This window comes from Schistocerca piceifrons, chromosome 1 (assembly GCF_021461385.2).
Source record: "Schistocerca piceifrons isolate TAMUIC-IGC-003096 chromosome 1, iqSchPice1.1, whole genome shotgun sequence".
NCBI classification, from domain to species: Eukaryota; Metazoa; Arthropoda; class Insecta; order Orthoptera; family Acrididae; genus Schistocerca; species Schistocerca piceifrons.
The window spans coordinates 1,111,573,234-1,111,595,349 of record NC_060138.1 but is presented as its reverse complement, the minus strand read 5'-3'; the positions used below and the strand labels follow the sequence as shown (position 1 = coordinate 1,111,595,349).

Genomic DNA, 22,116 nt, shown 5'->3' with positions numbered 1-22,116 from the left:
GTAACTTGTGCGCTCCAAAATATTGCACCAAAACTGACTTTTCCTATCCCAAATACACCATGGAGCAAGGTTTGAAAGAGATGTGGGCTGTGCTTGACAACATGAAATGGACCAGAATAGGTTGTAGCACTGGATGAATCATGTCATCATGCTGTATTACACAGTCACAATCTGACAGCACCTTGCGCACAAAGGTTTTCAGAGCAGTGTATGCAGTAGGTGGTGGCACCTGCAAATTGTGGATGTGGTGCTTTACTCTCTGCACTAACGCCAGCAGGTCTGCCATGTCTGGAGTTGGTGTTGGGTGGATGAACTCCACTGGGAGCAAAGCTTGCTGTACAGGACTTCCGCAAGGGATACCTGTAGGTCCTCTTTAAACCTTGTACAAAATCAAAGCAGCACCACTGACAAGGCCAACATCCACAGTTCACCATGACACATGAGTGCAATCTCCACAGTGTAATATGCCACGGTTCTGCTAGCACATTACTCTGTGGGTGCTATGTGGTTGTATAGCTGCATGTAACATCACAGAGGGCATGGCAGAGTGTGTTGAACAGGGAGGATACAAACTGTCTCTCTTGTTCTGTGGTAATTGTTTCCAGACAGCCAAAGCAAGATATGCATGTGTCAATGAAAACTGGAGCAGTGCATTTCACTGTGATGACCCACAATGAGACTCAGTAAATAACTGGCCATAGGTATTTGTAGCCTTCTGATTTTGGAGGTGCTGACCAGGACAGTACATGTGCTGATATCATGCACATGGTATATCAAAGCGACCGAGGAGGAGCTGTATATGGTGGCCAACCTTGCTACATAGGCATGCCAAGCAAGCCTCTGACTGGCTGTGACATTTTCATTTGACATTCAACCAAACAAACCATTCAGTTAAGAGCCATAGAGCCATACCATTAGCTCAAGACCCAGGTGAGCCAGGTTGTGAAGCTGGTCAGTGATTGGATGGTATCTGGATGTTCTATGAGACATTGCAGAGGTTGCAGGCATCAGTGGTGGGAATCACATGCCATTCAATGCAAAGATCAGAGGTGTGTCTGCTGAATAAGTGTGCAATGGATGGATCAGTCTTGTTTGTCCACCAGCTTGGTGGAGTATTGATGTGGGAAAGGCAGTTGGCAGTTATGTTGTTGGCTCCTTACAAATGATGGATGTCAGTTGTTTATTGTGTGATGAGGTCAAGGTGATGAAAAAGACAAGGGCTCACATTCTTTTGACGGGTGATGTATTGCACTGGCAAGTGGGTTGTAGTCTGTATATATCACAAGACATCTACCTTCAATATCCTCCCTGAAGTAACAAATTGCTTCATCTACAGGAAGTAGCTGATTGATTGCTGAGCTGTGAGTTCTCTAGAGTAGAAGTGAAGATGTTGCGTTTTATCTGCCACAAATTGTTGTAGGATAGCCCCAACAGCCATATTGCTAGCATCCGTAATGATGGTGAGTTGTGCGTCTGGTATCAGGTGTGCAGAGTGAGCATTTTCACAAGACTATCTTTGGTGTGCTAGAATGCAGCTCACACATCAGGAACCCACACGAGCTTCCTTTTTCCCTGTCTATTTGACCTGCCAATGACGTCAGTGAAGGCAGCCTGAATTGCCATTGCATGTAGCAGGTGGTATTCTTAAAAGCTGAGGATGCCTAGAAAATATTATAGGTTGTGGTAAGACTTTGAAGGTAGTAACTGCTGGAAGAGTTACATTTGTTTGGATATGGGTTCGATGCCACTGGTACGGAGGACATGTCTGAGAAAGTTCACTTTGCTTCTCTGCAACTGAGATTTATCTTCATTCTTGCCCATGACTGTGTCTTGAGAGCAGTGAGAACTAGTTCAAGAGGCCACTCATGACCATGGGGATTGGCAGAAAAGATTACAATAACATCAAGGTAGACGTAGCAACAGTCCAATTTGAAGAGAATGCCACTGATAAATTACTGCCATGTTTGGGCTACGTTTTTCAATCCATAAGGCATGAAAAGAAACTCAAAGAGACCAAAAGGTGCAATGACAGCAGTCATAGGGACATAATCTGTATGCTTAGGTATTTGGAGATAGGCCTTCTGGAATCAATAGCACTAAACCTAGCCACACTTGTAATGGAATACGTAAAGTTTTGAATGTTAGGAATGAGGTAACTGTCATGTATTGTTCAAGCATTGAGAACTCTGTAATCACTACACTCTAACAGTACTGTTCTTTTTTGAGACTAGTTTGATAAGTGAGCCCAGGAACTGGCCAAGTGGTGAACTATACCCGATTGTAACAGTTCGTTAATTACCACTTTTGTTGCCCGTAGAAGAGCTGGAGCCAGGTGATGTGCTTTGTGATGGACTGGTGGACCAGGGGTCACAAGAATGTGGTCCATCATATCACTGCAGATGGTGCATTGATGAGCGTCCATTCATGATGTGGAGAGAGTGGGACACAGAGGCAATGTGCTGGTTACTGTCGCTGAAGGTGCTGTACTAACTTCTGTGTGACACAGTGTGATCGAAAGCACCTGTTGCCTGGGGTGAAGACGATGGGGCTTGGCATCATGGCTGGGGTGGACTAGAGACTCACATACACCTTGTATGTGTATGTGAGAGCAGCAGATACACTATGGACGCGTTGGAGGTTTGTGTTTTTAGCATGGAGTATCTCTGATGCTTGACATGTTTCCAGGTAATGCTCATGTGTCAACATGGTAAGCCATGGTCACAGCTCACTCTTGTAATATGACAGAGTGTGCATCATCATCATGGCTAGGAACACACAGAGGACCACAAAATGGTGTGCACATGTTGAGGCAGCATCAGAGCAAAAGGCCCTAGCATCAACAACATGTTTTGTGGTGTAAAAGGCAGTGTGCTCTAAATCTGGTGGAAGTTGAAAACACTGAATGAAGTCAATCCTCAACACAGGTCTGCTGATGTTGGTGACAAAGAAGGTCCACAGGCACTGCAGATCCACACTGAGTTGTAAAACATGATGTGCTGTTCCACACACGGAGATTCGAGAATTGTTGGTGGCATGGGGATGTAACATAGTTGTGTTCATGGAGCAGTGCAAACATATTCTTCAGTACTGTGCTGATGTCCTACTCTGTACTGATAAAGAAGTATGCACTTGAGTTGTAGTCAAAAATACAAAGCCTCCAATAAATCAGTATTGGCGGTGAGGAGGATGTTCGTTCCACATGGCACAGGTAAAAGTGACAATGCAAGCTGGTGCACCTGTAGTGGCCCATGTCTAGACTTTTGGAAGCTTCAGGGAGATCATCAGTTACGTGTGGCATTGCCAAACTGGGCATGATACAAACAAACTGTGACCTTGAGGTAAGTGTGGCAGGTGGTGTGGTGTTGTCAACTGAGGGAGCAGAGTTATGTGCAGTCCACAGGATGGCGTCCAGATTAGAGGCAGTGATGTCAACATCAGCTGTCATCGTCTCCGGAGTTGGGAATGTAAAAATCTGTTATATAAAAAGCCATGTATATGTGTGTGTGTTTGTCTGGGATCTTCTCCAAAATGTCTAGGTCAATTTCAACCAATATGGTAGAGAAACAGCAGACCTTACAAGTATCAGCACTGTGAGGTTATAAACTCCTAGCTCCAATAGGAGCCAAGATATGGGCAAAAATGTGTATTTTCCAGCCCATGGTGCATACGCTGCCCTACATGGAAGACACTTTATGGAAGTAGTATTGGTCTGCTTTATTGAGCAGTTCTGTTCTGTTTTGTTTTCTTTTAGAGAGCAAAAACAACTAGGGTCATACATACTCATGTCAAAACTGTAAAAAATGAAGACAAAGAGGAGTTAAAAATGACTACATGTCAATCCTAATTGACGGAAGAGAAAACAACTAAAAGCTGGGATGTGGAGAAATGTCTATAAAATACACCATAGAAAAATGGAGGTCCAGAACTAAAAATTAAATAGCCTTTGCCAGATTGCTACGACAAATGAAAAGTAAAATGCGGTCAACAGCCCGCACATCTTTCACTAAAATGGCCAATAACTCAGACGGCAAACACAAACGAGAATGTAAGCGGTTAAAAAAAGGGCATTCTGTCAGGAAATTACAGACCATCAAAAGTTGAGCACAATGTGCACAAAATGGTGGGGGAGCACAACTCAACAAATGGCAATGATTAAAAAGACAGTGTCCAATGTGCAACCTAGTTAAAATGATCTCACAGTGAGAGAGCTGACAGGTCATCCAAGCCACTGGGACAGGCTTAATAACCCAGAGCTTCTTCCCATGAAGGGAGGAGCAGCAGTCATGACAAAGTGACACCACCTACTGTCAGATGGCAACACAGAGATCATCAGAGGGAATGTAAGAACTAGTATGCTGAGGTACGAGGACTGCAGCCTTGGCAGCAGTGTCAGCAGTCTCGTTTCCTGTCAGACTGATGTGACCAGGAACCCACGTAAATATCACAGTAGCTCCATCAGGAGTGAGCAAGTGACAGCTTTCCTGGACCCAATGCACTAAGGGATGGACGGTGTACAGCACACTGAGGCTTTAAAGGGCACTGAGAGAGTCTGAGCAGATGATGCAATTGAAAAGCCAATGTCACCAGATGTACTGCATGCATTGATACAGTGTGAAGAGCTCTGCTGTAAATACTGATTAGTGTTCTGGAAGCTGATACCAAAAAACATCGGCACCAATGAGAAAGGCACACCGGACACCACGGTCAGTCTGAGAGCTGTCAGTGTACACAAAGTTACTACCACGAAATTGCATGTGAAGGTCATGAAACTGAAGGTGATAGAGTGAGGCTGGTGTAGTGTCCTTAGGAAGTGAATGAAGGCCAAGGCTGCCACATGAAGCCAATGTGGTGAAGTTTGGTTGGTTGGTTTGGGGAAGGAGACCAGACAGTGAGGTCATGGGCCTCATCGGATTAGGGAAGGACGGGGAAGGAAATCAGCCATGCTCTTTGAAAGGAACCATCTCGGCATTTGCCTGGAGCGATTTAGGGAAATCACAGAAAACCTAAATCAGGATGGCCGGACGCGGGATTGAACCATCGTCCTCCCGAATGCAAGTCCAGTGTCTAACCACTGCGCCACCTCGCTCGGTTGTGGTGAAGGGTTCACACCCGCAAGGAAGTTACAGGGAGCATGTAGTTAATCTGCTGGAGCAAGGGTTGAAAGTGAACTCCAGAAGGTAACAGAGAAGAGGGTTGGGTCCCATACTGGTGATCAAAGGAGTCATTGAAGAATGAGGCATAACATGGCAGACAAATGGCATGCATATCTGCTGAGGAGAAAGTCACGGCGGTAAGACAATGGTAGTTCGGCAGTTTCTGCATACAGACTTTCAACCGAGCTAGTGTAAAAGGCACCAGCAGTCATATGGATGCTCTGATGGTGGATACTATTGAGACAGCATAAGAGGGATGGATGTGCAGATGCATAAACAAAACATGTGTAGTCTAGTTTCGAATGGACAAGGGACCAGTTCAAACGGAGAAGGGTCGTTCGATCTGCTCCCCAGGAAGTACCACTGAGGACATGTAGGACACTGAGGGACCATGTACAGTGGGCTGCCAGGTAAGACACATGGGAGGACAAAGCAAATTTCTTATCGAGCATGAGTCCCAAGAATTTCATAGTTTCAATGAACGGAAGAGAAACATACCCAAGATGTAAGGATGGCAGAAGCAACCAAACAGGCTGCCAGAATTTCGTACAAATGGTTTTGTCAATGGAAAAATGAAAGCCATTGTCAATGCCCATGAGTAAAGATGATCGAGACACTGCTGAAGATGCCACTCAATGAGATAGGACCATGGAGAGCGGCAATATATGGTAAAATCACCAATGAAAAGGGAGCCGGAGATGCCTGGCAGGAGACAGGCCATTATAGGATTAATGGTGATGGCAAAGAAGACAACACTCAGGACAGAACCCTAAGGCACACTGTTTTCCTGGATAAAGGTGACTGACAAGGCAGAAGCCAACGTACCTTGGAAACTGAATCTTTTAAAAATTCCTGAAGGAAATGGGGCAGGCGGCCATGGAAGCCCTACGTGTAGACAGTACGGAGGATACCAGTCCTCCAGCAGTTGTCTAGTCTTTCTCCAAATAAAAAAAAAAAACATGGCAAGCGTCTGGGATTTCCACAGGAAACCATTCATGACATGGGTGGACAAAGTGACCAGATGGTCAATTGCAGAACGCTCGAAATCGACACTGTGCAGTGGTTAGCAAATTGCGAGACTTGAGCCACTATACCAGTTGGGCATGAATCATAAGTTCCATCACCTTACAAACACAGCTGGTGAGAGAAATAGGGCGGTAGCTAGAAGGAAGGTGTTTGTCCTTACTGGGCTTAGGTATGGGTATGACAGTGGCTTCACACCAGCATCTGGGAAATGTGCCTTCTGCCCAAATGCAATTGTACATATGAAGGAGAAAGTGCTTGCTCGCAAGAGAAAGGTTCTGTAACATCTGAATGTGAACATCATCCAGCCCTGGGGCGAATGATCAGTATGAAGTGAGAGAATGATCTAGCTCCCTCATAATAAAGGCGGCAATGTAGCACTCACAATTCTGAGAAGAGAAGGGTATCACCCAAGCCTCCTCTGCTCATTTCTGATGGAGCAAGGCAGGGTGATTGTGGGAGGAGCTCAAAATCTCCACAAAACAATGGCCCAAGGTGTTGGAGGTAGCAATAGGGTCCCCAATGACATCATCTGTTACTGTCAGGCTGGAAATTGGGGAATAGCTCTTGGTCCCAGAGAGCCATCAGAGGTTAGCCCACACAATGGAGGAGGTAGTGGAACTGTTAAAAGAACTAGTGAGTGAAATCCAGCTAGCTTTTTTGCTATCCTGCAGAATGCAACGACACTGTGCATACAACTGTTTATAACGAATATAGTTTGCCATTGTAGGATGATGGTTAAAAACATAGGGAGTGTGAATTGCATTGCAGCACACCTCAGTCCACCAAGGGTCCAGGACATGTTGTGGTAAAGAGGAACTGCGAGGAACAGAACATTCTGTGGCGGTAAGGATAACTTTTGTAAGATATTCTATCTGGTCATCACAACTGGGGAAATGTTGTTTGTCAAAAGTTTTCAGGGAGGAGTAAAGCCTCCAGTTGGCCTTAGTAAGTTGCCATTTTGGTGTGGACGTAGATGGGGTAGGAGTCAGCAAATGGATAACACATGGGAAATGGTTGCTCAAGTATGTGTCAGAGAGAATGGACCACTCAAGATGATGGGCAAGCTGCACAGTTGCAGAAGGACAGATACAAATGGAAATAGGTGTGTGTGTGGGGTCTGAAAGGATTGTGGGCACTTTGGGTTAAGGCAGAAGAGGTTATCTTAATGGTGAAGGTCAACCAAGAGAACACCTCTCAGGCAGATCCTGGGAGAGCCCCAAATGGGATGGTTTGCATTAAAGTCACCAAGCAGCAGAAAGGGGTGAGGTACCTGTCCATTAAGTCAGAGAATGTCTGTCCCAGTGACATCAAATGACAGAGGGATGTAAACGGTAAAAAGGGGAATGGTCAAGTGAGGAAGGAAAAGGTGAACTGCAACAGATTGAGGCAGATAGTCAGGAAGGTGGGTTGACTATGAACGTCACCCCATATGAGCAGCATGACTCCCCCATAAGCTGGAATGCCATCCTCGGGGGAAGGTCAAAATGGACTGGGAAGAAATGCAAGAGCACAAAGTGGTCATGAGGAAGCAATTTCATTTCCTGGAGGCAGACGACAAGCAGACACTGCAATTCTAAGAGCAGCCATAAATCCTTTTTGTTGGACTGAAGACCATAAACATTCCACTGGAGGTGAGTCATGATGAGGAAAAAATGAAGGAGTGTCAACTTGGTGGCTGCCCAGTGCCAGCCTTTGAAGACTTGCTGCTACAGGGCACAGAAGCAAGAGGATCCTGCTCCACGAGGTCTACAAAAGTGTTGGAATTCTCCTTCTGTTGGCCTGCAGAGTCCAGGGCACATAAGCAGTTGGTGGTGTGCACTGGTGACACAGAGGTTGGCTGGGCGAGGATATCACGTGGCGACACCATCAAAGAGGATCTCTGAGTTGGTGAAGGAGAAAATCATTTGCCTTTGTTTTATTTCTTGGAGCCTTTCTGATTGGCAGAGGAAGACTCAGATGTTGGTTGGATGGAGGGATGTAGGAAGTCTTCATGGGAGTGCTCCTTCTGACCTTTCTGGCCTGCTGGTTGTGTAGCTGGTGACTTTACTCCATGAGGCTAAAGTTTGGTGGCATGTTGCACAGCTGGAGGCAGAGACAGAGATGCTACCATGACACTGGGTGATTTTACAACTGCCCTGCTAAATTTCAGGTTGCATGTATGTGTGGCCATGTCCTTCATGGAGCAAGATGTAGCAAGAACAATACTGTAGGTGCCAGATGGTAAAACACAGGGTTTCCGACTGGTCAACAACTTGTAAGTGACCAGATGAGTCACTTTGTCCTACCCAGATCTCCTGGACAGCCCACTCATCAAGATACATGTGAAAATCACGGGAGGTTGCCATTGAAGTTGATGCAGCAGGGAGAAGGACCCAGACAATAACCCTCTTGAGCATCCCTACCACACATTACACATTCGGCTGGGTGTTGACAGGACTCCCGAGTGTGATTGTAGTGATGACACTGGTAGCAGTGCATTGAGTTCAGAACATATGGTCTGACAGTGGCAACTTCATAACATGCTTTGATCTTTTATGGAAGAGCCTCTCTATCAAAAATGAGAAAGAGAGTGAGTGTGGGTGCTAAGGAGGCATCTACTGTTTTCATCACCCAATGAACTGCTATGACACCCTAACCAGGGAGGTACATTTGGATTTCTGCCTCAGTCAGACCAATCTGCAGCCTAGTGTAAGTAACACCATGGGAAGAATTCAGTGTTCTGTGGGTCTCGACACAAACAGAGTAGCCACGGAAGAGCAAAGCTGCAAGCAGTTGTTGTGCTTGAAAATCAGAAGTGGTCTCCAAAAGCATAGTGCCATTGTGAAAACAACAGCAGGATTTCAGAGAGCCAACAATTCCAGTAACGCCTTTCTGAATAATAGACAAATTTACTGGGACTGACTGTCTTCAGTATGTGAAACCATGAGGAACTGTGGTGCAGCTGGGAGGGTCTTTGAATCATTAGTCTCTTTCCATTTATGTTATGTAGCTGCTGACTGCGAAGATGATTGGCTCATTGTGAGAAAATCCCCCATGATCGCCTGTCTCCAATGGTGGCGCTCCTACTGACTGTGTGCCCCATTCAGGAGGGAGTACACCCGCCACAGGTGATTGTTCACACCTCAGGTCACACCTTCTGAACACCTGACAGAGGGACCAATCAGTGATGTGGGAAGATATAATCTCAGGCAATCACATCTCCCTGGGCCCAGCATGTACCAGGGGGTACCTGTGAAGACTACCTGTCGACCCAGGGGTGCGAATTATACGTTACCCAGTCATCTGTTATGTGTCAGATGCATGGGCTGGCCTTCAGGAGCACACAGGGAGGAAGAAGAAATAGAGGAACCTCAAATGCCAAAGCAGAGGAAAGATAGGAGAAGGTGAATGAAGAAAGAAGAAAAAGGGAACAAAAAACAATGGAGAGTATTTTGATACTGTCTACTGAAAATGCAAAATAGATTTCCAGAAAACCCCAGACATGTTCCTCAAGGGAGGGGAAAAAGAACAGTAAAAGGATAGACATACAGCATGGAAGGGAAAAGATGCTCCAAAAACTGGGCCCCGTGGTAGCCAAGCACAAACCTGTCAAAGAGTAGTGAGCCCTCTGGGGGATGGAAATGTTCTGTAGGGGCCACATGTCGTAGTGAGCGTGGCTAAGAACAGGTTGAGATGGACAGAGGAGGGTATGGACAGAGTGAGAGGGAGGAAGAAATGGACAAAGGGAGTGGGGGGGGGGGGGGAAAGATGCATGCAATAGGTGGAAGATGTAGATGGGTAGAGAGGGGTAAGCAGGTGAAAAATGAAGTCTGGGAGGTGGAGATGGAAAGAGAGTGGGGGAAGATAATTTGGTCAGAAGGAGGGGGCAGCAAGAGGCAGTTAGAGAGAGGGGATGGAGGAAATGGACAAAGGGAGGGGTAGGAGGGGATGAATAGACAAAGAGATTGGGGAGGAGGAGATAGATAGATAGAGGTGGGAGGATGAGGTGGACAGTCACACGGAGAAATAGGTGGACATGGAGTGATGGAGGAGAAGATGTATTCAATATTGTGCTGAATGCATATGCAGGAGAAACCAAGGGGAAAAGGCTAGCATAATATATAAAGGTGAAATATTGAAGGTTTCTTGGCCAATATACTTCAGACTTTTATGCAATACTCTAATAAACATTCATATGGACACAGACCATATATTTCTTTAGTACAGATAATGGATAAATATGTATGTAATATATAAAGGTGAAATGCTGTTGGCAAAAAATGTTAAAAGTTCTTGACCAATTCTCTTCACTTATTACACGATACTCCAATATACATTTAAACAGGAACTGTATATACAACAAAATGCAGTTTCATTTTCTTCCTCACACTCAGTTTAAACAAAAAACAGCAAAGCTGTATTTATGGCTTATTGGCTTATGATTAGACTACTGAGTCATCCAAAACTTTGCAATTCTACTTGTTTGCAGACCAAAACTGTGGGGAGATGGACAGGTAAAAAGCGAGAGAGAGAGAGAGAGAGAGAGAGAGAGAGACAGAGAGAGAGGGGGGGGGGGGGGCAGGGGGAGATGGACAGAGGTAGGGGGGAGGGAGGAGGAGGAGGAGATTAGGACGTATATCCAATTCCAATAGATATTACCAATTGCAAAGCATTGCCAGATTCATTAGTAAGTAAATAAAAGCAAGCTTGTAAATGGTAAGCTTGTAGCCACATTTACATATGAATGTGTAAATTGAATGCAAAATGTCTCATTCTGCTTGATTATGTTTAAATCATACAAATGGCCCCCGAACAAGAGATTAACTAAGATGTAAATGTAAGTCTCGGTGTACCCTAAGGAAGTTCTACATAATCATTACTGTCCATAAAATACATATGTGGCCTAATCAATAACATCAGAAGCCCTATGAGTCTATTAGTGTTTGATGTTGATGTATACAGAGAAGACGCAATACCAGCAAATTGTAGTGAACTGCAGAGGACTGACACATTGGTGTACTGACTGGTACTTTACCCCCATCATAAGAAATTTGGCATATTTAATATAAATAGGAGAAAGAGCTATTATAGTTTGATTATACCTTAACAGATGGTGCCCATAGAAGGAAACCACGGGAGAGCAGCACATTTTGTTAGGGGCATGTTCAGCAAGCACAAAAGCATGATGGAAATGTTCATCCAATACGACAACACTGTTGTCATGAAATGTATTGTGGTATCAAGTAGAAGGCAAAAATAATTCTTTGAGTAACACAGCATCATAAATGAACTGATGAGATGGGTAGCTGTTGTGAAAGAGCCTTCCAACTAGATAGTATTAGACTCCAGGGACTCACAAAAGCAATAGTTGTATGGAACGTTTTTGGAAAAGAATTTTGAACAAATATTTAGAAGACAAAGACTTTTATAAAAACTTATTTGTGGGTAAATATTAAGTAATATGTGCAGGATGTTGTAATGCAATGAAGTCAATGATACAATAAGAATCTTACAATACCATAGGGTATCGATATCTTGAGTAAAATAAAAATCTTTTTATAAGAATGAGTTCATTAAAAGACTGGTTATTTCACAATTAAATATTTATATTCTCCACATATGAATTAATGTTGAATCATTGTACTTAAAATTCTGTAAATTCATTTTACTAATTTTTTAAATACATGGTACAGTTGTTATTGTTAGAAACATAAACTCTTTGGTTTACATGTTATATCTCTGTCCTTGTTCATTGTGCTTAGGCTCACAGGAATGTGGTTGAAAATGGAGAGAATTGGTAGGAAGTGGTTATAAATACAGGTCAAGTGATTTTGTAGAACTGCTGAAAGTAAAGGTATTCTGTGTTAATTGTTCAGAGTGTGAAATATTGCTGAATGTAAAGATTTTAAGTTTCAGAAATTTTATTTTCTTCAGTAAGTTGTAGAAGCCACCTCAGTTTCACAATCGTTTCATGTGTGAATTTTCTTCATATTATAAGATGATCTATAGATATTAGCATGCTCCTACAGAAAACAATGAGGCCACCAACTAGATAATCAGCTAAGTAATATTATACAACTTTTAATGTGTATGTGTCCTTCAATGCAAATTACTTCAAAAAGAATGACTGATGTCCAATCTGAAAACAGGCCACTGAATATGCAATATTGAAGTGGCACATTACAATGTACATGTAAGAAAGATTTCTGTGACATATTTTCTGCCTGACACTCTTAAAAGTTATCAGCTACACTGACACAATATAAAAAACACTAGCATCTGACTAAATAATACAGGATTTCCCAAAGGAGGGCCAGAAAAAATAATTTTTGGGAGTCTCACAAGGAACAAAGTCCTGAACAAAGCAGAAAAATAATAAAAAAAAAACGTAGCCAAGAGTAAAAAAAAGAAATCTATGTACAGTATTCTTATTTGTAACTAGATCAGGAGCTATTACCTAGACTGGCACTGGTTTGCCAAACCAGTTCTGCAGTTTTGTCTTGTAAGCGGTTGTATTTGTCTTGATAATCAATACGAGCAAAAAATACTCCATTGAATCCCATTTGTGCCAAGATGGAACCCATCTCACGGGAATGTCCAAATGAATCAATCTTCCATGCAGCAAGTGGTAAGGGTTCAGCACCAAACATGTCATGAATCCTCCTGGGAAACAATTAGCTCTTTAAAAAACTGTTGTCTGCCAGAGTGATTAAAAGAGAGCTAGAGTGAGACATTGCAGTTGACCTAAGGAATCTACTGGGCTATAATACCAAAACATGTTATTACCTGAATCCCCATGTCAGTTGATCTATAAGGCACTGATAGTAAGTAGTGGCTTCATCACTGCTTGTGATTCCTCCATTAGCTATTGCCAGTCTCCCAGATCTAACAAGTTCTTTCACTTGTTGTTGTTTCCTTGCTTTCTGTTCTCTGAACCATCGCCACAAGTAGTATGTCTCCACTTGAACAAATCTGTAACATTCGTAACACCAAAATATTTTCATATTAAAAGATCATTTGATTGGAAACAGTCATATATGAATTGTACTTGGAGAATTGGACACAAATGCGCATACGTGCACATGCGTGCACGCATACACACTCACTCACTCTCACTCTCTCTCTCTCTCTCTCTCTCTCTCTCTCTCTCGCTCTCTCTCTCTCTCTCTCTCGCTCTCTCTTTGTGTTCTTGCCTCACATTCCACATACACATAAAAGAAATAATTATGAAAAACTTCACACAGAATCTGCAAAATAAGTCAAAGGCAGAGTAGTTGTTCATCATGTTCTGTGCATCCCATCAAAAATGAGATAACTTAGGTATATGGAATAAGTTAAAGAAAATTCATTTGAGAAAATTTTAAAATTACAAGGATATAGAATGACTAGTACTTGGCTTCAGGAAGAAAAGTTCTAAATGCTGCCAGTAGATATGTATAAAAATACAGAAAGTATCCTAGCTCATGGAACTATTAGTTTCTTGCTTAGGAGGAAAGAGGAAAAGAAACAAATGACAAGTCACTCAGTTACAAGGTTGAAAGGGATGCGCCTGTTGTGAGCAAGAGGGCAAACAAAGATGAATGGGTAGATGTCAGGAAGACTAAGAGGGCAAAGATAGTATACTGGTAAGGATTGTGTCAGCTTGACTCTGGAGATATGCACCAGACTGAGAAGTATTGATGGATAAAGGAAGGAAAATGAGAAATGAAATGAACAGTGCAATTAATGAATTAAGAGGAAAATTCAAAGAGAGGGAGGGGGTGAGGGGAGTGTGTGTGTGTTAGGAGATGTTGGACAGCTGACCTACATGTATTTTTCATGCAATCAAAATTATTCCATTTTTTATTTGCAGGTGAAACCACAAAGATTTTCGTCTCCCCTTGTTCTCACAACAGGTGGATCTATTTCAACCTGGGGTCTGAGTGACTCTCCAGCCATCGCCAACTTATTCCTCCATTAGTATACTATGTATCTATAAAGAGTATTTAGGATTTGCCCTCCTCATAATATAGACTAAGACAAGCAAATCACTGAAACTTAATTTAACATGAGATTAACAAAAATGTGCATGAACTGGTGAATACTATCTGTGGTTACACCAGATAAGTCTAACCTAGTAAGTTATAAGGAAAGCCACTGCTTCGAAGAAAGCTGCTGATTTCTCATTTATGTTGCACAGCTACTGTTTACCATTCTTAAAGAAAGCAGTCACTCACATGGATAATCTGCCATTAAGGTTTCACAAAGTCCATTATCTTTGGCACTCCTGGCATGTCTCCTTCATTGACACAGTGTCACCATGGAATTCTCAGCCACGCGGTCGGCTGGACCAAGCATTTGCTACCATGGCTTGCCGAGCAACCCAAGTGGTGGCCGCCAACTCTAAACTTAAAATATTTCCAGGGCGCCACAACTCACCCGTAACCTCACACACCTCCGCTTATTAAGATTTTGGCTTGCCAGAATGTTCAGAAGTAGCACCCTTCAGTTCATACAAGTATATATAAAACAAATTTCAAAGGCAGAATTTAGTGATTAAAACGCCAGGCCAATAGTGTTTACAAATTTTTTGTAGTGGTGTGGGAGCAGCATGAATTTCGAAATAAACTTAAACTAACAAATTATGAATGAAATGGCATATTAAATAAATGCCTGCATTTCAGTTATGCATAAACAATTTTTGGACAAGAAATAAAATTTTCTAAATGCACTTTCAGGTATATGCGATTTTGTAAGTTGTGCCACACACTCAGCACTAAGGTGCCTTCTTGCAATAATTTTTCCATTGCACTACACATGCTCACACAGATTTTAGTATGAAGTACTGATCAACTCACATCGATCTTTTGACCAAGTGCCTCACAGAAATCGTGTCTGCCTCTGAATTCTGAGCTCCACCATTTATCATGACAAACCTGTCTACAGCGAAAACCAAAAGTAGAAACCCATCAACAAACCATTTTCCAAACCAACCAGGATCCTTGCTAAAGATTCCCTCCAGTGGAAAACAATGCTTTAGGAACAAAGTCACAAGGCAAATGACTGAATCAGAGTATGCTCAAATTCCCATAAGTTCTGTTTAATTAACTTTAATCAATCCTTCCTACTTCCAAACACCAAAATTTGCATGCATGTACAATTACAATTTTAATACCCTTCAAATTGACCACTAAATTCTTTGTCACACTCTTATACAAAGTATAAATCAATATATATCTTACTTAAATCCACAAGGTCACTGACCTCCATGCACCCTCAGAGCCTGAACTTCCCCCTTTTGCACATTTACAGTGCCCAAATAAACATATAAATTATCCCTCCAAAATTACTACCACTAATTACAGAGAAGAACAGCTTTCCACTTCTGCCCCTTCTCTGTACACCCTTAGCAATTTTAAACTTCTCTCGTTTCCACATATGCAGCAGCAATGACCGTAACATTCTACGGTACCATTGCCAATCAGTCTCACTAGAACCACATTCCACCTTCATATACCAATTTGTACGAACTTCATTACACAGACTATCCCCATCCACACTATTTACTTCAGCCCTCTCTAAATTTTCTGTTAGTTCTTCCACACATTTCGCCAATTCACTAACCACATCATGCACAACTTTACTGTTTTTCCCCTCCAAAATATCAACACTTGCAGCTTCAACAAAATCACACATCAATTCACTGTTAAACACTTTATCTTCCTGAAATAATACATCAATGCCTAAGCCACCATCACCATAATTATTCATCTCAGCAACCTTATCTGCTGATACACCATTTAAATCACTACATAAATTCACATCAGCAACCTTACTTTCCTCCATCGACAAATTAACTTTACATGAATCGTACACAACTTTATCCTCCGCTGCTACATTACAACAATTGCTGCTACCTTGTCATACAATTATGGGACTTCCAGCCTTGCTACATTCTCCTGTGATCAGACAAAAATCAGTACACACTGCCATTTCTACACCTCTTTCATCGACATTAACCTCCGATCTTACTTTCCATATATTCTCACATTCATACTCTGACAAATGTTTTAGATCCACACATTCATCAATAAGTTTCATTTCACTTTACAAATGTTTTAGATCCACACATTCATCAATAAGTTCGTTTTGTCTTCATTCATGACTAAAAATGCGTACATTCCTTCCTCCAAAGTACCAATACCAGTAGCTTTTACATCATTAAATAAATTACCATTACTCTGATCCTTTAAACAGAAGTCACCTACCTCCACCGATACATTTTTAACTTCAACTGCTGGCGAGACCAATACTAAGCCTCCCTTAGTAACACTGACACTTGCCACTGAAACACAATCACCCTCACTTGCAGCTGGCGAGACCAAAGCTACACTGCCTTCACTAACATCGACACTTTTCGCCGACTCACAAATACTTACTACTACACCACCTTCCTTACTGCAATTGCAACTATTTGCTAATACCTCTTCAGAGCTCTCTATACAATTGCTTTCACAAAATTAATCTCCTATTTAACTTCTTTTCGAACCACTGAATCTTTCCGTTCATCACCATTCATACACTCATTCATTACACATTCGTAACTTAAAAAGTTTTGGAAGGTAGGAGACGAGATACTGGCAGAAGTAAAGCTGTGAGACCGGGCGTGAGTCGTGCTTCGGTAGCTCAGATGGTAGAGCACTTGCCCGCGAAAGGCAAAGGTCCCGAGTTCGAGTCTCGCTCGGGCACACAGTTTTAATCTGCCAGGAAGTTTCATATCAGCGCACACTCCACTGCAGAGTGAAAATCTCATTCTGGAAACATTCGTAACTTACTTCATTCACTGCAAATTTATTCCCATTACTTTTACTTAAATCTCTCACAAATCTATGCATCCGCCGTTCGCACCTGCTTTTATTGAAAGAGACACCCATATAGCCTTCCTCTTTAACATACTTCATATTACATATTTGTTGACTTTCTCCAAACCTATCAACATTTATACCATTACTATTATCTCCAGTCCTTTTCATCGCCTGTTCAGGTAGTCATCCCTGGACCTGAGATGTGGCAAATATCAGTTTCCCAACTAGTTGTCACATGATTGCACTTTGCATGAATTTCTTTCATCAAATCTGCATTCTTTGTTGGGCCCTGTTCACAGAAGTTAGCACTCCTGTTCATTTTCTGATCATTCTGCTTATTCCAGCTACTATCTCCCTGAGAAGTCCTTTGATTTCTCTCACTACTATTATTTTGGTGATGATTATCTGGATTCCCATTTTGATAACTACCACCCGGTTTGCTCTGAGGTTTGAACTTCAAAGCCCTATCTAATTTTTCTATGAATTCTAGAAACTTGTCCACAGAATCACATGGACTATGGACAAGATCCTACTGCAAATTTTTGAGTAATTGCCTTTTTAATGTGGTGATTTCCATTAAAACCCCCAATGGATGTTTCACATGCATAAGCTTGTCAAGTTCGTGCTTGCAAAAATCTCTTATCATCCCATTACCGTACCTGTAACTCGGACCGTATAAAAATTCATTTTGGATCCGTGTCTGTTTTGCCTCCCTCCAAAATTTATTCATATGATTCGAATGAACTACATTTAACATTTGCCCAAGACAGTGGGTCTCCCTCCAAATGCCGTTTAACATATTTTATTTTTGCTTTGTCCGACATGCCGTGAACAAAAGCGTCACTACACACAGCCAAGAAATTTACTGGGTGATATCTTCCATCATCTTTGTAACATTTCACAGATCCAGTATTTGCCCAAGGGATGTTCATAACCAGTGTGACCTGTTGGGAGACTAATGAATTCAAATCACTTTTTATCTGTTGCACTTGTTTTTTAAATTCATTTTCCCAAGTGATACTGAACTCTATTTTATCTTTAATTTTGCCCACTTCTCTCTCCCCCTCACCTACACAATTGGCAATGTCACTAATTGCTAAATTAACATCGCTTTTATGAGCATCTTGCACTTTTATACAGTCGCTTACCTTGTCCCCAATTTCTGTTTGTATCTTATCCATTTTCCCCAAGACATTTTTACACTGATTCAATTTTAGATTTTACTATTACAAGTCCATCTGTAATTTTCCCCATATCCACTCGAACACATTTTAATTTATCATCCATTGCTTTTTCAAGGTTACCCATAATTTTTTCAACTTCCTCTTTCACCGTGGAACCTATTTCAGTTCGCATTGTACCTATATAAGTCCGAATTGTATTTGTAACTGTTTGCAATGTGCCCATATCTGTTTGAATTGTACTGATATTATTTGTCTTTCCCTGAATCATTTGCATTAGCTGAGACATCATATCTTCCCCAAATTCATTCCCCTTGCCTGAATTCCTACTAGTTACGCTTTCGCACTCTGATTTCAGACTAACTGGCTCACTTCTGTTTTCAGATTTACACATGCTAGGTGACTGTTTTATATTCGCGAGATCTATAAGTGGAGCTTGAACTTCAGAGTTAAACACTATCTCACTATTTGCGCAGGCGCTTATCTGATCTGAGATGGTTCCCTCTGCCATGGTGATGCTGATGGTTGTAGTGGAAGTCGATATTGTAGACTGCCCTGGAGTACTCGAAGACACTGCCGTCATATTACTGTTGATCAGTGTCTGCCACTGGAGAAGTCACCTGATGTAGTTTTAGCTGCTGCCGGTTCCCACGTGTTCCAGCCGTCTCCGATACTGCTGTCTGTTAAATGTGCTAACCGCTACTGTTCCCTGCACTCAACTTATTTAGACTCTGAGCCCCCACACAAATTGCCTTTAACGTGATAGATTAGAATCTCTATCGATAGCATGTGTTAGCTGTGAAAATTACTGCGCAATTTCACTATTTCCAGAAACCTACTTGTGGAAAAAAAACTGATCTCACACTAGTTTTGCAAAGATTTTTACACTTCGCATAGTACGCTGAATAACAGATAGCAAAGGAATTACCACTTTGCAGGACACAAATCCCAGACGAGACCCCAATTGCGGGCTTTCAAATAAAATGAAATGATGGCCCTCAACTACATACCCACAGACTCAGAGTTGAAATATTAAAAGTTTTTGGCTGGTTTCATTGACTAGGGGCTGGGATACATAGTTGACCATTACAAGGCAAATACTGCTGAGTCTACAGTATACGATATTCATATACACATGAATCGAATGGTAGATTCCTACTTCACGTAATTACTTATGAACAACAACATAGCTTGCGAGATATTCACTTCTAAATGCATACTACATCTTCACTGAAGAAGCCACGGAAGTCTCACAAGTGCACAAGACTACCATACTGTCCAGGACTCTCTCATGTCCTCTCCAATCCTGTCCAGAACTCCCCTGTCCTCTCTCGAAACGATGCTCCTCCCCCACTTCCATATAGTCTCTCCATGTGTCCTTTCTGGAACGATTGCTGTGATGGGCTGGAGCGGTCCTGCTCTGTCTCCAAGCCAATGCACACTCACAAACATAATGAAACACATTCGAAATACTGGATTTACATTTAAATAACTTGAAATTAAATAAATATTCATATGGCTGGACCATAAGCACACTCTAACACACATTATTAAATACATAAACAAATTAAATATACATATGTCAAAGAAATAGAACAGAAGTAAGCCAGTAGCCTAATGTCTCTGTGCTTTCCAAAACACAATAAATAATTGACCAATTTCTTCACGAATAGTATATATTGGATATAAACAAAGACATAGATGAATAAATATATTTATAAGCATGCTGCTACCATTTTTGTGTGTGTGTGTGTGTGTGTGTGTGTGTGTGTGTGTGAGTGTGTGTGTGTGTGTGTGTGTGTGTGTGTGTGTGTGTGTGTGTGTGTATATGTGTAGCTGTGGAGTACTTATGGCCTGACACAATCGATAGTAATCGGCTACTTTGACCTCCAATAACTCATGTACTATTCAAGTTACACACCTGTAATTTGTATTTTGGAAATTTGTTGCTGAGTGTTACTTGTATAATTTATCAACATATACTAAACTTTAAACTAATAAAGATATTGAAAATCTTACAACGTCATCAGAATCATTGTGCAAATAATGGTAATGTACATGTTTCTTTTTGAAGTGTCATGTTTCGTCTGGCTACTATTAATTTCTATAAGAAATGTGAAATGTTTGCCATTAAGCTTTCACAAAGTCCACCATCTTTGGCACTCCTGGCATGTATCCTTCATCGACACAGCATCACCATGAAATTCCCAGCCACACGGTCACCTGGACCACATGGTCCGGCTGTTGTGCAGCATCACGTGGTTGCTAATGAACAGTGGCTTACCAGTGGTGACCACCAACTCTGAACTTAAAATATTTCCAGGACACCACAACTCGCCCATTACCTCACAAACTCCATTGTAATTTTTGCTGAGAATCCTACTTGAACAGACTTCAAGCTTTGTGGTAACTTGTTACATAGATGTACACCCCCATACGTTACATTTCTGTGGACTGTACATAGCCACTGTAGTACACTCTCTTCTCAGTTATGGAATCGGGTCTTGGAGATGAAATGAGCAATATATGGACACAATATTCAGATTACAGAGAAGGGCCATAAGGATAATAATAAAAGGCAACAATTGGTCTCATTATACACATTGGTGCTTGTTAAGATTGCAACACGTTGAAGGTTATTGAAACAAATGTCAAATTGATACAAAATGCTCTACGTACTTGGATATAAAAATGATTCATAGTCTTTAGTAGTCATTCAGTATTTCTACATGCAAACTTCATCACTAAATTTACTTACTAATATTACAAAATACAAATTTATATTATCTGCATTGTTGTATTTGGCACTCCTAAAAATTCTTCTATAGAATAAAATGGGTTAGCTAGCAAGAAGCTGTGCAGTTTTTCCTTCAATAATTTGATTAGCATACTTCTGATGTGTTTACACAGTTTGTTATATATTTTGATCACTATGTAGTGATGACTATGGTTTGTTTTTTCCTCATCTGTTTCCTGGTAATAGCAGAGAGTACCAGTTCTTTTGCTATAATCATGTCTTTGATTTGTTACATTTAAATTAGGTAGTTCACTGAGTATGTAATTAACACTTTCTAGAATATATAAATTAATTACATTTAGCCAACTACAGCTTATCTCCTTCCACTAGAGAGATACAACATAGTATTCAGGCAATAACTTTTTATTTCCTAAAGCTTGAACACCAATCAACTGAAAAATCTAAGTCAATACAAAGAATGCTAATAAAAATCAAAAAGTATAGCAGATTGTCCATGTGCTCATTGCCACAGAATAATGCTGCATTTTACTGTGCATTCATAGATGTTCTTCTGGTGATTCCCTCATACAGTTAAAATCTTATACTTAGTGAACAGGGGGTTGCAATGAGTTCTGCTATCTGCTATTGTGATTACTCTAATTGATTTCTTCTCAATCATGAGTTCATTTATTTGTCTGCTATTTCCCCAGAGTATTAATCCATATTTTAAAACAGACTGAAAAAGGCAAAATATGGTGTCCTACATATTCGAAAATGATAAATGACATCAGTTTCTTCACCAGCCGGCCGCGGTGGTCTCGCGGTTCTAGGTGCTCAGTCCGGAACTGCGCGACTCCTACGGTCGCAGGTTCGAATGCTGCCTGGGGCATGGATGTGTGTGATGTCCTTAGGTTAGTTAGGTTTAAGTAGTTCTAAGTTCTAGGGGACATGACCACAGATGTTAAGTCCCATAGTGCTCAGAGCCATTTGAATCATTTTCTTCACCAAAGTATATTATTCATGGTAACTTAACTGTTACTAGTTCTACGTGGATGTCCCATGTTAGTCTGTTGTCAAAAGTAATGCCCAAAACACTTAAATTTCGTTTTTCTCTTTTTGCAATCTTTGATAGACTGAATCACATATTCTGCATCTTATTTACATTTAATAGTGTACCATTTGCACTGAACCAGGAT

General features: G+C 41.4%; 1 protein-coding gene across 1 annotated transcript in view; it reads right to left on the bottom strand.

The window, feature by feature from the left end:
• LOC124778072 (lysosomal alpha-mannosidase-like) overlaps positions 1-22,116 on the bottom strand; it is a 291,632-nt gene that overhangs the window by 138,544 nt on the left and 130,972 nt on the right. The window contains exons 5-6 of the mRNA XM_047253619.1: positions 12,945-13,130; positions 12,616-12,821 (exon numbers count right to left, since the gene is read on the bottom strand). Of these exons, the coding sequence (XP_047109575.1) occupies positions 12,616-12,821; positions 12,945-13,130 (392 nt within the window). The remainder of the gene's footprint in view (positions 1-12,615; positions 12,822-12,944; positions 13,131-22,116) is intronic.